Raw genomic sequence first — 24,861 nt, 5'->3', positions numbered from 1 at the left:
GTCGTGTAATCCGCTGAATTGCAGCGTGCGCAGGGCGAGTGGCGTAGCCATCGCGGTGCGTCTCGGACACACCCAGTGAGGTGTGCACTCATTCATCTTCGGGACAACATTCCCAATGCAGAGTCCAGTGAGGTCGGAAACGGAGTGCAAGCCGTTCAAGCAGGGAAGCGTGAACATGAGTGAACCATGCTACTGCAACACAGCACACGTTAAGGCCAACAGGATGAGTAAATTGAATTAGCACGTAAGTTGCACTACATTATTGTTAATGGGGGGAAAATAATAAAATGGGTTACCCAAAATTATGCAACGATTGTTAATGTTGCTTCACCATAAGTTTGCAAAATTTTATTAGTTTTACTTGGTGGCATCGACCCCAGTAAGATAACGTCACATAGGTAAATACAAAAATATTAGAGATCATTCTCTAGAAAACATATGTACATTGATGAACCATAACCTAAATTTTGGGTAGTATAAATTAATTTACTTTAATAGTTTTCATTTGAATTATTTGCAAATCACGGCTAAACGTTACGGAGATGAATAGAATTCCATATAACAGAGGAAAAAAAAACTAATACCTAGATACAAGACCTGAAGTTGTTATAAAGTTGTATCAAATTAATGTTATTCGGCTATTATATTTAATTTGTCCTTTAAAACTCGATGTCTCGAAAAAGTTCTTCAGCCCACAAATTTAACGTCCGATTCAAAAACAAATATGGATACAAGAACTATTTTCTTGCATCATAGCTTGTACGCCAGATTCCATACAAGTAAGCTTCCATCATGAAATATTTCAAACCATGCTGGTAAGGTTTTAAACATTTCAAAATCCTTATTTTCCTTTTCAAATTTTTAAAGTTAAATAAATAGACAAAGCTAAAAGCTAAAAAAAATACTTATCTTGAGTCTTGATTCCACTATTAAAATACAGGTATGCACGATACCTCTGCTAAATGTGGCAGGTCGTCCTCAGAACAGCACCTAGCTTGCGGCCCCAAAGCGTAATACCAGCTTCCTCCACACAATCATTTCACGGAAAAAACACATTACGTACGTTTTTATACGCGAATCTTTACATTTCTCTGATATAACACACAAAACCACACCACTTGAAACACAAAGTCATAGTTTACAATCCACTGTTCGGATAAAATTACGGAAATTCTTTAACCGATTTAAAAAACCACCTTCACTTCAGCAGTGCTGTCAGCCCCTCCGTCACTAAATTTTTGAATAGCACTCTTAGTAAATTCGATAAATTATATGTGTTCTAAATACGATGAATAAGTTAACGCATTCCAACGACAACAACCGATGTGACTGACCTCGAAATTCCACAGAAATATGACTCCATCCAGTTTGGCTAGGAGGAGAGAGCTTGCGAAAAAAAAAAAAAAAAAAAAAAAATCTTGTCCACGGAGGGGGAGGAGGGGGTCAAAAATCTCATTTTTCTGTCCACGTGGTATCTGAACGGCCCCTTATAAGTTTTCTTTTGGCAGCAAAAAAAGTTATTCGATTGTGAACTTCCAAAGCAGTCTAGATTCAAATGATTGAATGAAAATTGGAGACCATGCTTCTAACTATAGAATTGTATGCCGACTAACTATAGAATTGTTCACTGCCGATACTGGTAAATCCGATGCCGTAGAACAGTTTCGGAATGGTAAGGCTTTGATGGATTCTCATAAGCGATCTCCTGTTTTCTCCAGTTAGACGACTTCCCATAATTTGGAACACCTTCTGGGTTGACTCAAGTGCTTTACGACAGGCCCTAGCATGAGCTGAGATTAAAAATGTGGAACGCTTCACACAATTCGCATATTTTATTGTAAATTTTTTAAGTGAGATATTTTTTCTATTGTTTGTAATCATCATTTTATCACTATGATGTCTTCAAGAAAGTTGTAGATAATCACTAGACCGCTGCAAAAACTGACTTTTTGCTCCCATGTGTTTTTCCGATTCCTTTTTGCTCTCCAATCACCTGTGTTAAATATAAGATGATTTGGTTCATCCCTGAATTAGCGCAACGGTTTTTAAATTTGTATGGAAATTAGTATGGGGAAAGTTTTTTTTCTAGATAAAATTCGCTAGGGAAGCGATTTAGGGTTTTATGCAAAAAACAACTTCTTCATTGGGTTACTGTATTCTTAAACTTCAATTTTTACTAAGGTTACTTTCAGCTAGATGCTACCAGAAAAAAGTTAAAGCAATCTGTAAAATAAAAATCATTCATAGTAGATCAACAGTCAAAACTGTCAGCAGCACTGGAATCATGAACTTGCATGCAATTTTCCTGGCTAAATACTTGAATACAAGCTACTGCGTTGCATACACAAAGGCGTTTTAAATCGGGTAACGCAGATAGAAAAAAAAACTACAGCACTATGTAGAAAGTAAAATACAAACTTTTTGAGATCATTGAAGATATACGGTGATAGATGTGGTGAAACGTTCCCGAAATTCACAACCAAGTTGAAAAATAAGATAAAGTTACGCATGTGGTATACCTATTCATTCCGCGGGCGGTCAAATGACGGTAAACACTTTCCCCTAAAATTCTCTTGTTTTTCGACCGATTTCTACAAAGTTTATAGTTTTGGAAAGCTCGTAATGTGACTTAAATGCGAATTTCAGCTACAATTATTTTTCTCAAAGTTATTCAAAGTCGAAGAAAAAAAATTCGTAAAACAGGATTCGGGAAAGGCTCTAAATCAGTTATTAAGGACTCGAAAAGAATTTCACTCAGTGCCAGAGAACGTTGCGATCCAGTGCAAAGCCAATTCTAGGTGCTAGAATAGTCTCAAAAAAGGCAGATTGATAAAAAGTTAAAAAAGAAACAGCTACCTTTGAAAAGTCGTCAAAAATTCTGTGTTTCGTGTTTTAGAAATCTAAAGATGCCAAAATGTCACAAATTACGTCAAATTTCCATTTCACTTTACACAAATTTTCTAATGTAACGGGAACAGCTTTGGCGGTTGATTTATTAAAAATTACGGTTTACCAGTTTTTTACATTTTTAGTGACCATGATCTTAAGAAATTTTCAAAAAATATTTCCATATGTGTAACATATAGCTTCCAACTTCAGCGTTCTCAGGCACTAAGTAATTTTATTTTTTCGAGTACTTAATAACTGATTTATAGTCTTTATCCCGAAGCCTGTTTTTTCGATTGTTTTTTTCTTCGACTTTGAATAACTTTGAAAAAATAATTGAAGTTAAATTTTGTCTGAAAACTGTATTTGAGTCAATTCACGAGCTTTCCAAAATTATAAACTTTGTAGAAATCGGTCGAGAAACAAGAGAGTTTAAGCGGAAGAGGTGTTTGCTGTCATTTGACCGCTCGCGGTATGAACAGGTACACAAAAAATGTCGATATGTTTAGTGTTAAATGTGCAATTGATCATCTGAACTTCATTTTTGTGTAAATTTAACACAATATATACAGTTTTTGTGAATTAATGATTGAAAACACGATAAATAACGCATTTTTTTAGAATAAATCAACTTAATTTATGGTTTCGGACCGGATTATAACATTTAAAAATAATCATTTCCTGTTGATTCTGTGAATTAGTTAAAGCAAATGATTTAAGAGGTTGTTTACCGAAATCGATTGAAAATTATATAAGTTATGCTTGTTTTACTGTAATAATGATGCTTTTTCTCTAAATAATACCACCATAGTGTAAAGTAAACTAACTAAACTTAGTTTATGAAGAATTCAACATTGTAAATCTTCACCTGTTAAACGGACTGACTTTGGACTGATTTCTGACCGATTTCGGACCGATTCGGGACCGTTCCTTCGATCCGGGAAGGAATAACTTGCATACAAGTTTTCAGCCAGCGATGCCATGAGTGAAGCAAACTCGTCTGAATTTTTGATAAATCTTTTCTAAATTCCAAATATCTTTGTTGTGATACAACTAAGCATCATAGTACCTTTACTTCATTTGTAGAAATTAATTCGAGGAATAGTATTCAGCCTTTTTTTTATTTTTCCGAAGTTTCTGTAAATCTGTAACGATTTTTGAATAAAAAAAATTGATTCTCCATGTAATTCTCCATACAAAATTAAAACTCGTTGCGCTAAATCAGGACTCAATGTATCGCTTCCAAACTTTACGGAGATTTTTGTGTGTGAAAATACCATCAAAAAATGGTATGGGAGTTGTAATAACTCATAAATTTCAGATTTCCCATACAAAGCCTGCAGCGGTCTAATAATCACATATTAAAAAACTTTGTTGAAGACGTCAAAGCTCTATCTTTGAAACAACATGTTTTGATGACATTTTTTTATACCTAACCTCAAAAAACGAAATTCTGACAGCAAGTTGTACGCCTAACCAGCCTTCGCTGATGATGCCTCTTCCTTTTTGTAAACATTACGATTACCTACACAGCAAATTTTTTTTGCTGGAAACCAGCAAAATTTTGCTGGTTTTTGTCCCGCTGACTTTCCAGCAAAATTTCCAGCAATTTAAGTTGCTGGAAAAAACAGCAAACTTTAATGCTGGTTTCCAGCAATTCAAATTGCTGGAAAATCAGCAATCCAGATTGCTGGAAACCAGCTTTTTCTTTCAAAACAACCGGCCGTATTTAGTGTCAAATTTATATTTAAATTCAAAATTAAATTGAGAATATTGGCTGTGCATATAATTAGCAATAAAAAACAATTATTTTCTCCCATTTTTTCAATAAGGAATTTATTTATCTCGAGAAACACAATTTTTTACAAATTTCTATCATCGACTCTGGGGTGGCAGCTTTGTGCCAAGGTGTTGATCATCCGCCACCTGTAAAAAAAAATTTTTGATTAGTATCTTTTATGGAATATCTACCTGTCCAATAAAAACTTACCCTTGACTTGATGCCTGGTTGCTAGAATATAGAGGAAAATAAAAATAATTATATTAATCCGACCAAAATTCGTAAAATAGAGTCTCACCTTGCTCCAGCGTACGAAAACAAACAGACTCCAATTTGACAACTCGATTGCTGATTTTCCAGCAAACTAGATCAATTGCTGGAAAGTCCAGCAATTTGAACATCGTTAGCTGATTTTCCAGCAAAAATGACAAGACTACAACCGAATGCTGAAAAATCCAGCAATTGGAAAACCGATTGCTGGTTTCCAGCAAAATTTTGGATTGCTGAACGTTTCCAGCAATTTTTTTTGCTGGAAATCGAGGCAAAAATTTACTGTGTATATCACAGTTGGTCAATTCCGTGTTTTGGTATCTTAACACACCCGTAGCTGTACTCATTCTGATTGTACCCGAGTGAGACCACCATACTATTATTCATCATGACCACCATCATTCTCCCGCTCAGCGTCAGGGGTGCCAGGTGATTTTGACAAAAATCAGGACACCGCGATGAAAAAATCAGGATTTTTCAGGACACCACTAAATTAATGAAAATAACATGCAGCTCTGCTTAGATTGTATAACTAAAGGCGAAATCGAAATACAGGTGCTGAAGACGCCTCAAATTATGCAACTAAAGCAAGACGAACCTTGGATGGCCTGAAGAGAATATCGAAAAACACTATTTAAATATCATTTGAACCAAAGATTTATCATCGGTTAAACTGATTAAACTATTTTATGAAAGATTTGTTCGATATTATCACCATTGAACAATAAATTTAGTTATAGTTTAGTTTTTTTTTTTAAATCAGGACAAATCAGGACATTTCAAGGGTCATTTTTCAGGACAACCCGCATAATCAAATATGATACGCTGAATCTTGAGTATTATTTCGTTCTGATTACCTTAATAGTAACGTTTCACATTGTGTTTTGGCTAAATGTGCCTTTGCTAAAATGGATACAATATCATTTCGGAAAGATACGGTTAATACTTCTTTAAGGAAATTGATTATTTTTGCAACACGTCGAAATGATAGAAAAATATTCGGGAAAGATAAGATTAATCATTTTGGAAATTAAAAGATTTTTTTGCAACGCGCATCGTATTTCCTGCTGTCACGTCAACAAACATGACCACATTTTCACCATTTTTTGTTTTCTGTTCCGAAATTGTGGGAAGTAGCGTACGGAACCACCGAAGACTACGCGGAAGCCGCCGGGGATGACGACAGGTACAAGTGATGAAGGTAAAGTAAAAATCTTTTTATTTAGAGGAAAATATATTAGTTGAATCCATTCTCTCCCACTGATAGAACTCAGCGAAGAAGGAATACCGGAAGCTGTGGCAAGCTAAATTCAGACCAAGCATGCAACATCTAGAAAGCGAAATGGTGAACATCTGGAAAATCCTTGCAATTTCAGGCGATGACGATGGAACCACGGCTGCAGGTGACCTCAAGAAAAAACCGGCAAAAGCTCAGAGGAGGAAGACGTTCGCGGACTCAGGCGGAAAAAGTTACAATGTGGACAATCCAACAGCACCACATCTCAGTTTTCCGGTTTTATCTACCTCTCCGCCACCGTATAAACATCAGGAGCAGTAGCACACGCGATCATCGCATATACAAGAATTTTAATTAAAAAAGGTGAATATTCAAAAGTTTAGTAGGTGTAAAATAATATGAAAAATAAAAGTTTATAAAGCTAATTTTGGATATTATTTTTTTTATCTTTTTATCAATACAACACGATATGCTGTATCGTCCTTTTTCTTATGAGACGATCATTCACTAAAGATTCTACGTATGATCCAACTCGCTTCAAAACGAGTAGAAAAAAGTAAAAAAAAATGAATGGTTACTCTACTTAACGACCCGTTCGCTGTATCGTCAAGTGCGTCCAAACGATTCCATTTCATGGAAAAAAGACTATCTTAATCGTACATTAATAATCCAAAACTATAAAGCTAATCTTTCGTGTGTCTTAGGAAGAAGATAATGGAAAACGTTATTGTATAATACTGATTTATGCGGGAATTCAAGCGTTTTTGAAAAATCAGGACGGCCTCTTGAAAATCAGGACAAATCCTGAAAAATCAGGACACCTGGCACCCCTGCTCAGCGTTGCCAGCAGGGATGCCAGGTGTTGAGGATAAAAAATCTGGGCAATTTTGAAAAAAAGTCTGTGTGTGTCTGTGCACAAGGAAGATCACAAATTTGATACTGAACAAGAAGTTTTTCGATGCGTGTGAGGTGGGGGGGTGGGTATTCGGGTTATTTTCGAGTTGAGAACTACATAACTAACACTGTTTCCTACCACGTACCATGCCAAAAAAAATGTTTATGAATGATTGGTCGAATACCCATGAATACAAGCGAGATTTTCAGTCTAATCTGGCACTTCAGGATCAAATCCGATACATGAATACTGATTTCATCACTCAATTTCAAAAGTCTGTAAAATCTGGGCACTCTGATAAAAAATCTGGGCAAAATCTGTGTCTGACCAATATCTGGACGAAGGGTCAAAAGTCTTGCTTTTACAGACAAATCTGGGCACCTGGCAACACAGGTTGCCAGATTGCAAACCGCTCAAGTCCGTAGCAGAGTGCCTCCAGCTACGGGTGGTTGCATATTGAGGAAAAGTAGGCAAGGGGTACCAAAAGTTTCTCATTGGTGGGGGGTGGAGACGGAGCGCTTTTTGACAGCGAATTGTTCGCCTACCATGCCTACGATTACGATTGCCTGTCACAAGATGGATGTCACGCCTTGGTCCGTAGTAAAGAGTAAGAGGCTATGGGCGATGGGCGCGCTCGCAATCCCGGTATACGATGTCTCGAGTGTTAAATAGAGAAAGCAATAGCCTTCACTTCAATTTCACTCCGATTAGCTGTCATTCTTATGTAAATCAGTGTAAGAGTAAAGAGAAAAGTATTCTTTTTAGCAGGCCCAAGCCCAATAGTAAACAAAGAGGCGGCATCTGATCCCTTTCAAAATAATGAGCTTGCAACCCTGCTGTAGGGCTACCTTTAAAGCCTAAAGCCTATAGTCCACACTAGGCAACATGAACTGCGATTTTTGCTATGAGACGAACTTAGTCTGTTGTTGTTGTTGGAAACCTGAGACGGTCTCAGTGTCTCCCGAAGAAAATGGGAGACGCTGAGACCTCTCGAGACGAACCGTCTCAGTGTGGACTAGGCTTAAGACTGCTTGGTTCTGCTCGATTGGAATGACACTGACAGAAAATCAAAAATTTCAATCGTGACATTTCGTCTCTTTGTTTACTATAGGCTCAGTCCATAGGTTTGACGAAAATTGAAAAATGTACTGATTTTGGCAAAATGAAACCTGATGATTTTTTTTTGTCGTCAGGTAGAATTTTCGGTTATCCGCAGAATCCCTGTATTTTTTTCGATAATCCGTAGGAAAAGCTGAAAATTCGTAGCTCCGTTGAAATGCTTAAAATCTGTCGATCTGGCAACGCTGCTGCTCCCAGAATCCAACCAATGGGGGTCGGGCGCACTGGATTTTGACAGCTGAACAGAGTGAAGGAGAATGTAAACAAATGATGCATGGAATCAACACTTTTAAAAGTGAAATTTTGAAACACCTGCCGAATTTTCACAAAAACTGGTGAAAGGGAAAGATCGAGAAACTATTCAAGATTCTTTTTTTGCTTTTTTAATTTTTTGAAATGTGTTCTCAAGGTGAGTATTATGTGATTGAAGTCAGTGCTTTCAAATGGTATTGAAAAACAAGCTTTTTTAAAAAGTGAATTTATCAATGAAAAATGGTCAGTTTTAAATTTTTTTCAACTTAACATTCATAAAAAATAGTTGAATAATCACATATGAGCGAGTTTTGGTTGTGTTAAGCCGTCAAGGTATGGCAAATCGATTTGAAAGTTGACTAATTTTTTTTGGTTTTCTTTGTTATTTTTGGATTGATTCAATTGAAAAAATGCACAAAGGTAAGTTAATTAATAAAAAAATCAGCATTCATCATACAATATTATTATTACTTTAATATTAAACTATATACTTCACTCAAACAATGTACTTTTCATGTCTAAATTATTAAATAATTTTAAAACCATAATATCAACAAATCTTAGACATGCTTATTTGTTATACTTGATGTCAAATTTGAAAACGAATCTCATTTATAAGTAATTTAATATTGAACCGATAGTTTGATTTTTTTTTCATAATTTTTTTGCCCAACATATTGTGAGGCCTTATTAAATTGATTATCAGATGTGATGAAATAACGTTCTCAAATAAAAGTATGTTTAATTTCTGAACTTTTTTTCCATTCATTCCTGATAACTATTATAACTTTTTCTACACTTATTAAGTGTTCGGAAATGAGATCTTATTAAATAACCAAATTGTAACCGAATGAACTTAGTGCATAGACAACACAAACTGTAACCTTCCATTTGCATATAGTCGTTATTCGCTTACTCGAACTGCATGTATCTTTGAGCTTAAAAACACTTTATTGAATTTTTGGCTTTTGCAAAACTGTTAAAGTAAATAAATTAGAATACACTCTAGGTCGTTTGATCTTTATTTACATTCCAGAACGATCAAAGCGGTTCCGCTAGAGAATTCGTTTTGTTCTAATATGCTTGTTTTGGTCAATAAAATCAGTGATTTTTATATGTAAAAAAAATAGGTAGTTTCAAATTTCAAAATTCTACCAAAAATCGTTTTGCAACTAGTTATATCTCTATTAACTTTTAGTGAAAAAAAACGGGGAGGGTCTAAGCAAAAATTCCCCATAAAATAATGTTTTCTGTGGGGTTCCATAAAGCTATGAATTAAACATGCATTTTATTTTAATCATCTGTTACTAGATCGTTGGAAAATTTTTACAAACTATACGAAATTTGAATCTACTTACGTTAAACAATGAACTTGTAGAAGAAACGTACCAAAAAAACCTTTTTAAACTATTGAAATAACTGTTTGAAAAACCTCATAAATATGCTCACTTTGTGTACACTTGAACTCACTCTGTTCGTAAATTTCACAGCTGGCAGCAGTGCAGCTGGACTGAAGCGAATCCAACGTGATCCAATCAGAAACAACTCTAAGTCCAGTCGAGAGGCAGCTTTCGCGGTGTTAGGACGTGGTTAAAATAACGGTGACGTTTCTTATCAGCAAGTTCTTCAGTGATAGTGACACAGCAAATAATTACTAAAATGCCTACTTATCACAAGCCGGAATCCAAAACCATCCAAGAGCTAAAGGATATTGCTCATAAGCTTCGTATTCATTCAATTACCTCGACGCAAGCCTCTAAATCCGGGTGAGTGTTTATTTTTTTACAGCGATACCATGGCGATGTTTGAAAAACCGCATGGAGTTATGGCATCCATGATCAAAACTATTCCATGGTCTCTAAATGACACGTTATTTTAGCGGATTGCTAGCGTGATGAAGCAAATATTAGACATATTTTTCTTTTACCGAACTATACATTGAAATACTGTTGAAAAATTTATAATCAGTATCGAATGTTTGACGTACTATATAATTTAGGACGAAGAGACGCCGGAGTTCTGTGTAGGTCATCGAGAGGTCAAATACGGAGCTGGAAGTCTGTGCGTTGACGGGTAATCGACATAATGCATTATTTGCTCGAAAGGCAACTAGTATTGGAAAGCCATAGGCAAAAAAACTGCGTCTGGTGTTCAGTTCAAGTCGTTCGCCAATCGCTGTTCATTATGCAATTGTGTATGTAAAACGTGTTGGCTTATAATTGACATGCCGACTGAAAAGTAACGCGATCTCGCGATAAATTTAGATAGTTAAGTTCCAATGTTTTATTTGTTAAATCAACATTTAATTTAAATCTTTCGTTATCTTATTCCAATATTCCCATGATCATATTAGGAAATAACTACTTACATTTTAGATTAGGGCAATTTTGATCTGACTGTTTTGCATGTCTCTTTCGACCTACTTAAGATTATCAATAGGATCAAAACTATTTTTTTTTGACATAATTTTGTTCTCTGGACTTACTTTCCCAAAAAAACCGGTTCTGTAAGCAAAGCTTGAAAAAACGTGACAAACACGGGTTGTTCACCTTTCGAATTATAGAAAAGTCGTTTGAACGATCGAATAAGCTCAGTATTATGCGTTTATCCACGTCGGTTTATTCACGACACATGCAGCAGACAGCTTGAGAGTAAAATTGAAACCTCAAGTCAATTAAAATCAAAACTTATAGACTGGGTGGGTACGTTATGTGAGCCAGTCTTTTTTTTTAGATTACTATAGCTGATGTTGACGTCCTTGCTTTCAGGACAGATAGTGGGCTTGTCGTGGGGGCTATCAATCTCGAGTATACATATGTATAAGTAAATATTTCCAAACAATTACAATAAAGTCCGTTTAACATTGACGCTGCCCCAGTGATCTTGACTGTAATCTGAGCTGAAGTACCGTTCTGGGAGATTGTAAATAATTTTTTAAAGTAAGAAGCTTCAAAGCAGGTAGCTTCGTTGAGATTTCGAATTAATAGTGTTGCATAAGTGCCTCTTTGTATGCTTCGAAAACATCGAAGGTTTTGATAAGATTTGATTAATTGAGAATTTGCTAAACGAATTCAATCAAGTCCTCAGTTAAAATATGTTCAGACATACGTAAGATTGAATTGTATCAAACATTAATTAATGAATTGGAGATTATCAAAACCCTATCAAGGATTGAGATCGTCATTTACATTAATAGCCCGAGAAGTTCCACATTTAATAGATTGATTTAAAAAAAAAACTCCGAAACTCGAGGATTAAATAAAAAGGCAGCCTTATCTTCATTGCACCTCAAACAATAAATTTTATCATGTCGTCTTCATCACACCACGCAACGATCTGAGGTTCCATTGATTAAGTTATGGGTTCAGTTTCGCATCGAGTGTGTTTAGTCAATGGAAAATTTGGCTGTTACCTAAAATCTTATACTATTCGATTTTATTTTTTAGGCATCCAACATCATGTGCGTCGATTGCCGAAATTATGTCGGTGTTGTTTTTCAACACGATGCGTTACAAAATCTCGGCCCCACGAGACGCTTCATCCGATCGGTTCATACTTTCCAAAGGACATGCTGCACCCATCCTGTACGCCGCGTGGGCTGAAGCTGGCCTCTTCCCGGTTGAGCAACTCATGAATCTCCGGAAAATAGATTCCGACTTGGAAGGGCATCCGACTCCAAGACTGAACTTTATTGATGTTGGAACTGGATCTTTGGGTCAGGGTGTTGCTGTTGCTAGCGGAATGGCTTACATAGGCAAGAACCTTGACAAAGCCGATTACCGCACGTACGTTTTGGTTGGAGATGGTGAATCCGCCGAAGGTTCCGTCTGGGAATCTCTTCATTTCGCTGGTCATTACAAGCTTGACAATCTCTGTGTCATCTTTGATGTGAACCGGCTAGGCCAGTCGGAACCTACTTCATTGCAACATCAAATGGAAGTCTACCGGAAGCGATTGGATGCATTTGGTTTCAATGCTATTGTTGTTGATGGTCACGATGTGGAGGAACTTTGCAAAGCTTTTTTCGAGGCTTCATCTACAAAGGACAGGCCAACGGCCATCATTGCCAAAACATTTAAGGGAAAACACTTCCCTAATATTGAAGATTTGGACAACTGGCATGGAAAACCCTTGGGAGATTCTGCCAACACAGTAATTGAACACTTGCAATCTCTTATCCGTAATGCTGGACCTGTAGCGATTGCTCCACCTTCTCCGCAGAAGGAAAATGCCAAGAAGGTCAACATCAGTAACATCAAGTTAGCGACACCACCATCGTACAAACTCGGTGAATCAGTCGCAACTCGATTGGCCTATGGCACCGCCCTGGCTAAAATTGCGATGAATAACGATCGTGTCATAGCTTTGGATGGCGACACTAAGAATTCTACTTTCTCGGACAAGTTGCGCAAAGCATTCCCAGAGCGCTACATTGAATGTTTTATTGCTGAACAAAATTTAGTAGGTGTGGCCATTGGAGCAGCCTGTCGAGACCGTACCGTGGCGTTCGTTTCGACCTTTGCTACATTCTTTACCAGAGCCTTCGATCAGATCCGTATGGGTGCTATCTCCCAGACCAATGTTAACTTTGTCGGATCACACTGTGGTGTGAGCATTGGTGAAGACGGCCCCAGTCAGATGGGTTTGGAGGATATTGCTATGTTTAGAACTATCCCCGGTAGCACCGTTTTCTATCCTTCGGATGCTGTCAGTACAGAACGGGCTGTTGAGCTGGCTGCTAACACTAAGGGCGTCTGTTTCATTCGTACATCACGTCCCAACACCGCTGTTATCTACGACAACAATGAACCATTCCAGGTATATTTTACTATTATCCGAACAAAGGAACAAATATAAAATTGTTAATTTCTTATGAAAATTTCAGGCAGGCAAGGCTAAGATTGTCAAACAATCCGCCAACGATTCTGTCTTGCTTATCGGTGCCGGCATCACTCTCTACGAAGCATTGAACGCAGCCACTGAGTTGGAAAAATCAGGCGTCCATGCTCGTGTGCTGGATCCGTTCACTATCAAGCCGCTGGATACGCAAACCATCGTGCAAAACGCCATCCAGTGTGGTGGGCGTATTGTTGTGGTAGAAGATCACTACAAGTAAGTATTCCACTGCGTTGCTGAGTTTCGTAAACTAAATCGTCAACGTTTTCCATTCTTACTTTTTTCAACAGGCAAGGCGGTTTGGGCGAAGCTGTTATGTCGGCAGTCGCTGATCAGCGTAATATTGTCGTCAAGCATCTGGGTGTCGAGCAGGTTCCTCGATCCGGACCACCGACCGTGCTTATTGACATGTTTGGTATTTCGGCACGAAGCGTTGTGGCAGCCGTTAATGATATTCTCAAAATCTAAAGATGACTGCCGGTCGGCTCATTTTTCAAAACAAAAAATAATTCATTCCGGGATCCAGTGAAAACTGATCCCTGAAATGAACAACGTTTACTACATTCCCTTTTCGATTCGACATTATTCCCAGCTTTTACTGATTATCTTCTACATAAAGCAAAAGTGCATTTGTTCCTTAGACATTAAGAGGGTTGTTTTTTTTTTGAATATAATTCAAAAGTTTTCCTTTTCATTGTTGTAAACAGCCAAATTGGTACGATTACTTATTTTGTGTGAGACAATATGATCATATCAAATAAAATTTTTGCATAAAATTATTTTTCTTTGTGTTTTGAAGTTACATTTTCTTCGAAGGCATTTCGACTCTTTTAGGTTGCGAACTTCCCTTAGACTATCTGAGTTCGATGTATTGATGAGTTGCCCTCAAAGCGAGGATAGTCTTCGACTTATTTTTTTTTAAACCAAATCCATTGCTCATAGTAAAAAAATCTTATTTATCTGGATCTGGCTTCTATTTCTGTAAAAATCTGCATAACGGATCGTTCGGAAAAGAAAATGAAAACCTTATAACCATATGAATGTTATTACAACTTTTTAGTACTGGGGTTTTTGATGATTAACGATTACATATTAGAACCAATTTTAATATTTATGTGATAGAAGCAAAAACAAGAACGGTTATAGGGCGCTGCCTTTGTAATGCAATGGAGTACTTTTTCTTACAAAAAGAATAACAGAAAAAAACTAAACTACGCTGATGCCATATCCTTTTAGGATAAGCTTTTCCGTGTCTTCCAGCTTTTCCAGAAAAACTCTAAAATGTTCGTCGCGACTGAAACTCTGCACAAATTTTACCAAATACTCTTGCATGTCACATTGGAAGACGGGATTCTGCATCAGCTCCTGCATCATTTGCTGATCATCTTCGTCTTCTTCATCTGAAGATATGTAAAGTAAGGGTTGTTTTTGCAGTTTTGAAAAAAATAATAGAAAAAACAAGATTTTAACGGAATTCTTTTAAAATTAGACATAAAGCTGAATACTCACCATTATCTAATAACATGAGAGCTGTCATATTTCCTGTTTTGGCTTCATCAGTTTCGCTACTAGAGTCATCGGAATCTTCATTATCATTCTGTTCATTCGCTTCTTTAGCTTCCTTCAAATAGGAAAGTTCATTCAGCAGAAGTTTGAAGATTTTAAGCAGGATTGGTACGTCAATCCACTCTTGATTAGATTTGGCTGCGGCCGAACGGGTCCGCCGACCTTGGCTCGGGCTAATTACCGGTTCTTTAATGACGACTGAGTTCAACCGCTCATCTTTCGTTGTAACACCGTATTCAAACAACTTGCATAATGCCATTGTGCTGACTTTACGCTCGTATGATCCATAGAACATGTGCTGTCGACTGAGCCAATTGGCAAACACAAAAGTCATGGCTGGTTCTCCGGTCGGACCAGGAACAGTGCTCAGAAAATTCAGTACAGCATCCATCTGTACCAATATCAAATGGGCAAAAATCATCACTAAACTCATGATAACGTTTAGTGATTCTACCAACTGCATCTTACTGATGACAGCTTTCAGAAGGAGGTCAACATTTTCCCCCAACAAATTACCGACCTTGGTTATGATCGTGATGACAAGTCTTCCAATAAAGGCAGCGGTCGATTCAGTGTTCATGGGATTTAGTAACATCGTTGTGACTTCCATGATGTAATTGAGACCTTCACCATTCTTATAGCCGCAGATTTGTTCCGGATCGACGCTGAGAAATGCCCGCAGGCATTCCCCACCTGCTTGCATGACTGAATGATCCTCTGAGCGTAGAATGCAATGAACAGCTGCTGGAAACGCACTTTCCACCATGACAGCACTGAGCGGGCCACGTGAATATTTGACCACTGTACCCAAAATATCCAGAGCGATATCCTGCATTGATGTAGACTGCTCGCCTTGTGCTCCAAGGATACTGACAATCGTTGGAATTATTTTCTCTTGCAAAGGAATCAAACAGAATGGATTCTGAGAAAGAATTTTGAGAATATCTTGCACTAGCTCCAGAATGAAACGATCATCATGATATTTGAGGAACATGGCAATGATTAATGAAACAACTTTGCTGGATATATTGGCGGTTACGTTTGTATCAAACTGAAAAGAAAAAAAAAACGCCATTATTCCCAATTATAGTGAAAAAAACTTTGCATTCTACTACCGAAATAACTGCGGTCAAAGTCTCCAACAGTAACCCCTGGACCGTATTCTGAGATTGACTGAACAATGGCAAAAGGCTTTCGAAAACTTGTTCCAACTTGGGAATCATCAAAGCTTTTCGCTCATCGTTGCTTTCTTTGAGGTTTGTGCAGAATCCGTAGATGGCTCTAAAAGTTTACGTTAAGATTATTAATTGTGTAACTTTCAAAACGTTCAAAACCTACCTGGAAGCGGTAATTCGTAATACGATGGATTTTTCTGGTGACATGCTGCTGATGGTTATATCGATAACTTGTTGCAACGTTTGCTGATCGTATATATTGCAGTCACAAAAACGGCTAATAATCCATATGCAACGGCCTAGAAGGTAGGGCGATGCCTTGAAAATATAAAAAAATGACGTTAAATTTCCTGATTGGAACGTTCATTTTACGATATTAAATAATGCTTACTTTGGGCCCTTTCGCAAGCTGGGTTATAAATATATGTTTTGAAATTGTGATAAACGTAAATATCGACTATGTGTTAAAATTTTTTTTAAATATTATTAAGAGAAATAAAAAAATAATATGAGTTCAGATTTTTTTAAACTTTAATAATAAATAAACTAAAATAAGTCATGGTTGTTTATTGGCAAAACGAGTAGGCTTAACAGCTTATCAAACCCTACCCCTTGTGTTGGAGGAGCGGTTCAGAAAAAAATTTAAACGATAAAAAAAGATGTAAGCTCAGATGCACATAACTCTTGAAAATAATTCTGGCCAAGTACGTAACGTTTTTCTAGTAGATATAACAGAAACTTATAGGTTTCAAAATCATCTCCGATTCTTAAGCATTCAAGTATTAACAGTTTTGAATTGTTACAATTTATTTTTCTTCTTACCTGATATTCCATGGTGTTTTTTACCAAATTCATATACTGTGCCAAATCAAACTTTCCTTCATTCTCAACTATCAGCTCCTTGAACGATCCAACTGCCAACATCGAAGCCTCATACAGCTTCCACCAGTTCGGGTTGGCGGCATTCCGATCGGCATCGGCAACAGTAATATGCTTAGCCAAGGCTTCAGAAAAACAAGGCAGCAATTTGTCCTCGTATTCTTGACCGATGATAAGTAGTACATCGTGAGCTGTCGTTCGGATGGAAAAATCGACCCCTTGCTCATCTTCGTCTTCAACAAATTTCTCTGGATCATCGTGCCAGCTTTGCACCTGTTCTTCTGTCATTTGCATGTACAGAATTATGATGTATATCAAATCTGTCAAAACATCTGTTATCGAACCCTTGTACTTTTTCATTTCAATTATCGTGTGCAGAAACTCGAATATTTGCAGAATCATAGATGTAAAGTCATCATTTTCATCATCATCGGTACTTGTAACGAAAGGACTCTCTTCGGTTTCATTCACCACAACCTTAATATACACGTCGGCCATCTGCGTAAGAAGCTGCCAAATATGCGGCAGAATTGAAGTCAAATATTGATTCGCGAATTTCGGCATATCAGATATCATATATTTGAGAGCTAGAAATAAACGTTTCATCAATAAATAACAATACTCAATAACACATTTTTTCTAGTAACCTTTCACGATTTGGGTTTTTAAAAGAAAACTGCTATATGGCCCATTGGGTACTGTAAGACCTTCGATCATTTTTTGCATAAACGTTGGTAATGTAGGATTTAAGAGATTTGCTTGCTCTTGCTTAGAGGAAATATGCGTGTTTACACTCCTAAGCAATGAGTTTAGAATTTCTACTGCAGTACTTCGAGTCGAAACACTGTAAACGTTTTGTGCTTCGAAAATTCGAAACACCTCGGAAAGGATCATCGGTCCAACATCGATTATCTGTTTGTCCAGGTCTTGTGTAAACTCGACCAAAACTTTCATGGCACCGTGTACGGAGTTTTCATTTCCACCAAGACATTTGACAATGATATCGAACAGTTCTTGCCATTCGGTTGGCCAGTCGTAACATGCTATGTTCGAGATAGAATAAGCCACCACACTACGAATCTACGGACAAAATTAGGAAACTTGAAACTTAAAAATAAGATTATATAAAATAACTAGCTATACATACCTTACTATTTGGATCGTACAAGCCTTGCGGCAGGATAGTTTTGATAGCAATTTTTGCCTCGTTATTAACCAATAAGGCTCCATCACCGGTGCTTTCTTCATTTTCTCCGACTGACCAACAGTCTTCAACGTACTGCTTTAACATAACCGACGCCAGTTGCCGCAGTGCGAGGGCCAAATTTTGATTTATTGTTATTTCCGCCAAATAAATGCCATATCCTTGGAATAAAAACATGTAGATAAGTACATATTTGAATTAGTTTAACAATAACTTAGGTAGAAATTGATACCTTCGGTATATTTGAGCTGAGCCAATCGTTCCTCAGCCTGTCTTCGAATGTCGCCATCCGGATTGAGGATTTTTTCCAACTCTTCAAACATGGCCTGGCGGATGAGATCTGCATTCTGAGCCATTTTGAACACGAAATGTAATGAGGAAACACTCTAATATACAGAATTGACAATGTAAAACAGCTTCAAATCTGTAATTAAATTTTCTAACTTCAGCTGAAAACGCGAACACATGCGAGCGCGAAAATAATTTTCATATTGTCACAACAAAAAGGGGCGCGTTCAGGGAATTTGCGCGCTCTGATTGCACGCCTAATTAAAAATAAGTACTTTGTTTGGCTAACAATCATTTCCACGAGAACGCACCAAATTTGATTATTAAGTTTTTCGGAAATTGCCAAGGTGCACTCGTGCAACAATCAGACTCAGGAATCGCACCGGTGTTCCAACCCGACGTTTGACGCTCTCCAAATATTTACCGTAATTTGTACTGATATTGTAAAATTTTTTTGTAAAAATCTGGGGGAGGAAGACTGAAATTTTCTGCATCGTTTTCTGCATCGTTTTTTTACTGTTCGGAAAAAAGCCAGCAATTGTTGAAAAGATTTGTAATCGTTCAAATTTTAACTTTAGATGATCAGTTTCATGTTGCGAGTCATGTAACTCAGTTGTTTTGGTGCTAAATTTAGATTTAGCTGAATTTTTAGAACAACAATTAATCAAATCATTTTTATTTATCAGCTTCAAAACTTTGACGAAATTTGAGCGATTTAATACGCCATATCATACCAGAATTTTCCAGAGCAAAACAATACCTAATTAAATCATTGTTTTATACAAAACAAGTGCTTTTCAGCATCAAACAAGTTCTTTTAAAAATCACTAAATAGAAAGTAAAATTTTGAACCTCCGCACTGGTCGGTAGGTTTATGAGAGAAATTTGACGTTTGAAAGATTTTTTTCTTTTTTTAATCAGTCTTCCTCCCCCAGGTAAAAATAAATTAAATTAATCACATTTCAAGTCCTAAATCATTTCTTTCCATTCGAAAAACTCATGATTTGATTCCCCGGAAGGATTTTAACGCATCGGCGAGAAAACAAGAAAAAACTTTCTGTTGAGTAAAATGAACTAAACTTAACGTTGAGTTAAATACGCTAGACTTAAAGATGAGTTTAATGCATTAAACTTAACATTAAGAGCAAACGCACCAATAAGTGAGTATACGAGGCCCGATTTTGCTCATTTCAGAGGACCGGTTTTGGTATACACACTCTTTCGCGCACCGGGCGGTAGTATTCAAAGTATGCATTTAGCATTGCACTGAAAAATAAGAGTTACAAAAAATCTTGATAAAATTATTTCGGACCGAGTAATCTGAGTCTTAAGATTGTTTTTGGCGGTGATTCGAATGGTTAGCTTCTTTCCGCAGCAGGTTCAAGCAGTATCTATCGACCAGCAACCGGATCCAATGGCGGGAGCAGCAGGAACTTCCGGGCAGCAGCAGCTGGAATCATTTGAAAGTTAGCGGAACCTGCGCGAAATATGCCAGCTGCTGCGGAGTTCCGCTGGTTCCACTATCATGCAGAAGGTCTTCCGCCGCTGGTCCCAAGTTCCGGCTCCAGTGAGTCAGAACCGCCCACCCTGTTGCAGCGAGATTGAGGACCGTGTTGAGCCTCAATGGAATTTATGATCGTTGGAGATACCAGACATGTTCCAACAGCTTCTGCTGCTGCGGTTGGTTGGGACTCCGGGGAAATCTGCAATGATGACCACTAACCGGATAGTCGGCACCGAACCGATCCGTCATTGAAAAGCCGTTCACCACCAGCATCAGGTTCTAATTATTTCTCCTGCTCTTCTTCTGCAGCAGCCGATTAGCGTTGAGTATGTTGCGGGGAAAAGCTCAAAAGAAAGTACACCACTTATTCCTCCTGTTTGGAAAAAAAAAACTCGGAACGACTCGCAAATTTCTCTGCGCATAATGAAATGTAAACAAACTCTACACGCTGAACGTCGTTTGTTTAACTCCAGCATAAACGGCAGAAATTTTTCAGTGCATGTTTGCTCTCGCCCCTTTCTTGTGAGCAAATTTGGTGATTTTATCGGTCCCGACGGCAAGGGCCCTATTTTGCTCACCTTCATACTAACCCCCGGTGCGGTATAAAAGTGATTAAACTCGTGAGCATTTTCACTTTGCTCGCGATTGCTGCGGATGCCCTAAGTCCCTGCACTTTTTGTCCGAGTTGCTTACAAAAAAGTTGCTGCTGAGTTTTTAATTTTTACCGTGATGAGCATGGCGTGAATCAAGGTGTGTATATATTTATAGGAGGTGTTACTGTTACCAAATTCCCGATTCAGCCATTTTGGCTAAGCAACTGCGGAACTCAAGGAGTTCGTTTACCAACAAACCACAGAAAAGCTGAGCAAATAATCTTATGTTAGTAAACAAAATCATTGAGAGCCCCGCTCACTCCTCGCCTTTTTACTGTCCAATTCGGAGAACCTCGTGTTTCAAATAAGGAGCTGAAAGAGCTTCCGAACTGACATTACTGTACCGCACTGACGTTTTGGTACCAAAATGCCATTAAAATCAAAGGGGTACTGACGTTCTGGTTCCAAAAAGTCAATACGGTCTGTATGTGATTTGACAGCTGCTTCAGTCCTTTGGTTTCAAAAAACCTTGGCGCACGGTAAACAAAGTTACTCTGTTCTGTATAAAAATCCATACAGATTCGAGAAAAGTGTCTCCACTTAGTTTTATGTTTGGGCGCTTTACACAGAGCGTGAGCAAAAAGCTTTTACACATTCGAAAGCTTTCAGCCAGTTAGTCAATTCTGTATATTTTGACATGGGGATGTCCATGCATTTTGGAAATTTCTACACAAAAGTAAAGTTGAAAAGAATTTCTTAGAAAAAAAAGGTATCTTTGCAGTAATTAAGTCTTTATTTGTGTCATCAAAGGAAATACAATCGATTTAAACGTATCCATAGCATCGCGTCAGTAGATGCTTGTGAGTTTTGTGAGAGAATCTGTCAACCTTCTTTGACCGGGTACCATTCGGATCATAACCCAACATCTGGTGCAGAATTTCGGGCGAATCGAGAACCAGATACCGTTCCGGATTCGATAAACCTGCTCAGCACCGGTTGCTGAAATTAAACCAATCAATTAGGTTCTGTAAAGTGTTACAATAATTTCGGAAACTACTTCTTACCTTTCAGCCATAGCAGGTGTTTCTTTCCCATTGCCGGGTCCCAAGTTGAATTATACCTACTGCAACACAATTCGCCGATTCCGATGCCGATAGGAATTATGTACCTGGAACAGAAATCAAAGTTTTTTCTTTGAATTGAAAAAAAACATCAATTTGGTGAAAAATATTTGAAGTTTGTATTATATGAAACCATTGTTTTGAACAATTTAAACCATACCAAGAATAATACGATTTAATAAAAAATAGGGTTATTTTTTTCATGTGGGGTTTTTAATTTCGGTTTTGTTTAAAATGAACTTATTCCATTAATGAATTCATTTTCTAAAATAAAATCCAGACAAAATCAGAATGAATATCTAGAGAAGTTCTACCACATTTCAACTTAATCAGTATTCATGTTGTAGACAAGCAAAAATTAATTAATTATTTATTGAAATTACAGCAGTAATACGTAACTAATATGCAAGGTCAAGGATAAAACGTTACGGAAATCTTTAGAAATGTGTTTTATCGTAAAATTTCGCTTTTGAGTAGAATCAATTCGTTTTTAAAAGAAGAATAACTTTTTTTTTTTTTTTTTTTTTTTTTTTTTTATGGGTTTATGAGCGCCTGGCTGACCCGGAAAGGAAAAACAGAACGGGGGACAGAAGAGGAAAATTTTAAATGAGAATAGAATAGCTTAGAAAAGGATAGCGGCAACAGAGCCCAAGGGTTCTGAAGCACCAGTTTAGGGAAGCGTTAAGATAGTGCTCGACGGACTAGGACGGTTGGTGGGCCCCATATGAACTTCGAGTTAACCCAACCTTCAATTCAACCGAGCAATAGCAGTATGGTATCAAACAATATGGTATCATATGCTATCGCCTCGATATCGTTGTCAGAAGGGTTCACTATCTTACCGTAGTTGAATTTTCCCTACCTGTCATCTACCTTACTCGTTTTCATAAATTTGGATTCTTCCTAGTTTGATTTAGAAATAATTATAGATTTGCTAAGTAAAAGATATATTCAAGTGATTGATTCTACGCGACTACACGGATATTCAATAACTCAATTAGGATATCATAAAAACAGAATCTAGAAAAGGTGTCTCTTAAACTCATCAACAATGAACTGTAAGCTTAAATAGCAATAGCTTTATTGTTATCGTCAACTTATCAACGGAACAGGAAAATAACAGTGCAGTTCTTTAAAACCTTATCACTAATTGTGGTCAACTTCTCAAACAAACTTTAATACTCAATCTACACGATAGGGGTTCAATTCAAATAAACCGTGTGCCTGTTTTTTAATGCCCGAAATGAATGATCTGAACTATCTACTCATTCTTGCTTATCGAAATCATATTTTCTATTTCAAACTTCGATTTATGAATTTCAATCCTAACCGAAAAATGTATAGATCTACCAAAAGTAAATAAATAAATAAATAAATAAATAAAAACAAATGGCGAAAGTGTATTACAAACTGAAATATCATATTTGTCAAAACAGCATTCCCGTCCAATGAGCCCCTAGTTCTTGTAAAATGCTTGATTTAAGAATAAGCCAACGAAATTCATAAACCGCAAATGCACACTTTCTAGAGCATTGGGGAGGCGAATGCCATTACCTATACCTAACCTAGCAATACTTGAAACTTCCTAATTCTATGAAACTAAATTAGCTAACTACCTTACCAAACAGATTATACCCTATTGAAAAGTATCACTTTATGACGGCAAAATGTGATATTTTCACTACAAAATTTTCCCATTGTTCAACGGAAGGGAGGGCAAGTGTTTCAACTCCCATTCATCTTATCAGCATGGATCATGAAAAATTGGGACACCATTGAACCTACTACTAATTTAATTTAAATAAAGGTGTCCATCACGCCTTCTAATTTGAGTCATATTATGATCCATGCTTGACAAGATGTGTGCAACGACCCTCTCAGGACAATAATAGTAAACCATCATTATCACAAGCATGCACACCGCCGCCGTGACCCATGGGAACCCAGGGTACGGTTTTTAAAAGAAGAATAACTTATAACTAAATTTGATAAAGTCTATTATGCAAATGGCATCGATATTTCCAACAATAAATTGTAAAAATCGATACTTACTCTTGGGACGAAGTACTTGAATTTGATGTTGTCTTCATCAAAAACCATGTTCTACCATCGTAAGCGACAAAATACTCGTTCCTATTTTTAGTTTTTCCACGTTATAATGAGCTGGATGCCATAGGGTTTCCTCACAGGATTTTATTTAAACGGCCGCTTCTTGTTGCATCCTGCAAACAAACAAAAATAAATGTTGGTCTCAATAAATTTCTGTCGGTTTTAAAAAATTTCGGACCCGCCGATGACTTTCCGGAACCGTTGAAATATTCCGGGTTGGATCACTGCCAATGACGTAACCATTTCAGTTATGAATGTTCATTCATTCAAGGTACCATGAGCAAAGATCGTCTTCTCGTTTCTAGTTTAGTTTCGGAACACACAGTACACTTTCGGATTCACCTGGAGGCAGCATTACGTGAGCTTCCCGTACCTTTTTGAATAGTTCTTGGACTTTCATGAAAATACATTGAGTTGAAATGGTTGAAAGTACATCAAATCAGTTTTTTTATGCTGAAAAACTGTTATCAACTTAGATAAATTAATAAACAATTAACTTACTTATTTTGGTGGAATCTTTTGGTACTTTTGGTACGCCGAAGGTTCCATGTCCAGATTGGATCCGAAAATTTCTCCGGTCAGATCCATCGTCTCTTGTTGCAGAGCGTTTCTCAGCTTTTTCTGCATTATTTATCGCGTACCGGTGCAAAAGGCCTGTGCCTTGACCTACTGTTCCTTTTCTTGCGAAGCGCGTTCTTGGCACTGGATCGCACTTTCAATCGTCCTTGATGATCCTTCAAAAAAGTTTAAATATTTTTGTTTTTTTTTTCTCGACATCCCTTTAAATACAATTCCAACAACAACAAACTTTTATACAGAGCTGCGTAATCGAGTTTTAGTTCACGTTTGTATATTGGCAACTCAAATCTACTCAAAACTGTTTTGAGGATATACAAAATTTGAGCATCAATCGATTAGTCTCAATGAATGTGTATTCTTAACTCATTTTATAATTAACTCAATTTTTCCGTGCGTGAATTTAATTTCGCCACACGGAAAAATTGAGTTATTCATAAATTGTGTTGCGATTATACCTCCATCATAACTAATCGGTTGTTGTTCAAAATTTGTATATCCTCAATTCAAT

General features: G+C 37.2%; 2 protein-coding genes and 1 long non-coding RNA gene across 5 annotated transcripts; 1 reads left to right on the top strand and 2 right to left on the bottom strand.

Annotated features, from left to right (window-relative positions):
• Positions 1 to 9,977: 9,977 nt before the first annotated feature.
• LOC129745389 (transketolase-like protein 2) lies at positions 9,978 to 14,114 on the top strand. Its single transcript, XM_055738447.1, has 4 exons — positions 9,978 to 10,205; positions 11,886 to 13,257; positions 13,325 to 13,551; positions 13,626 to 14,114. Exons 1-4 carry the CDS (start codon positions 10,099 to 10,101, stop codon positions 13,801 to 13,803), a joined length of 1,884 nt encoding a protein of 627 aa, XP_055594422.1. The 5' UTR covers positions 9,978 to 10,098; the 3' UTR covers positions 13,804 to 14,114.
• A 248-nt stretch (positions 14,115 to 14,362) lies between these two features.
• On the bottom strand, positions 14,363 to 18,666 carry LOC129745388 (importin-9). Of its 3 annotated transcripts, none has more exons than XM_055738444.1 (9): positions 18,392 to 18,666; positions 18,103 to 18,320; positions 17,603 to 18,035; positions 16,899 to 17,542; positions 16,468 to 16,533; positions 16,240 to 16,394; positions 16,017 to 16,182; positions 14,845 to 15,952; positions 14,363 to 14,735 (listed from the first exon to the last, which is right to left on the bottom strand). In XM_055738444.1, the coding sequence occupies exons 1-9, from the start codon at positions 18,513 to 18,515 to the stop codon at positions 14,542 to 14,544; spliced, it is 3,108 nt and encodes a 1,035-aa protein (XP_055594419.1). In that variant the 5' UTR covers positions 18,516 to 18,666; the 3' UTR covers positions 14,363 to 14,541. The 3 variants fall into 3 exon arrangements, with proteins under 3 accessions (XP_055594419.1, XP_055594420.1, XP_055594421.1); XM_055738445.1 differs by having other exon boundaries at positions 16,468 to 16,485; positions 18,392 to 18,665; XM_055738446.1 differs by lacking the exon at positions 16,468 to 16,533 and having other exon boundaries at positions 14,364 to 14,735; positions 18,392 to 18,664.
• Positions 18,667 to 23,729: 5,063 nt separating this feature from the next.
• LOC129743224 (uncharacterized) lies at positions 23,730 to 24,410 on the bottom strand. The gene is made up of 3 exons (XR_008736593.1): positions 24,276 to 24,410; positions 23,953 to 24,167; positions 23,730 to 23,887 (listed from the first exon to the last, which is right to left on the bottom strand). It is a non-coding gene; the product is annotated as an uncharacterized LOC129743224 (long non-coding RNA).
• Positions 24,411 to 24,861: the final 451 nt, after the last annotated feature.

The sequence above is a fragment of the Uranotaenia lowii genome, chromosome 2 (genome assembly GCF_029784155.1).
Source record: "Uranotaenia lowii strain MFRU-FL chromosome 2, ASM2978415v1, whole genome shotgun sequence".
Lineage (NCBI taxonomy): Eukaryota > Metazoa > Arthropoda > Insecta > Diptera > Culicidae > Uranotaenia > Uranotaenia lowii.
Note: the sequence above shows the minus strand (reverse complement) of the source record. Positions and strands in the feature narration are given on the sequence as shown.

Coding starts and splice junctions, on each gene's coding strand:
- LOC129745389 (XM_055738447.1), top strand. CDS start 10,099: ATGCCTACTTATCACAAGCCGGAATCCAAAACCATCCAAGAGCTAAAG. Junction 13,258..13,324: donor ACAACAATGAACCATTCCAG/GTATATTTTACT, acceptor TGAAAATTTCAG/GCAGGCAAGGCTAAGATTGT. Junction 13,552..13,625: donor GTGGTAGAAGATCACTACAA/GTAAGTATTCCA, acceptor TTTTTTCAACAG/GCAAGGCGGTTTGGGCGAAG.
- LOC129745388 (XM_055738444.1), bottom strand. CDS start 18,515: ATGGCTCAGAATGCAGATCTCATCCGCCAGGCCATGTTTGAAGAGTTG. Junction 16,183..16,239: donor TTACGAATTACCGCTTCCAG/GTAGGTTTTGAA, acceptor GTAAACTTTTAG/AGCCATCTACGGATTCTGCA. Junction 15,953..16,016: donor CTTTGACCGCAGTTATTTCG/GTAGTAGAATGC, acceptor TTTTCTTTTCAG/TTTGATACAAACGTAACCGC.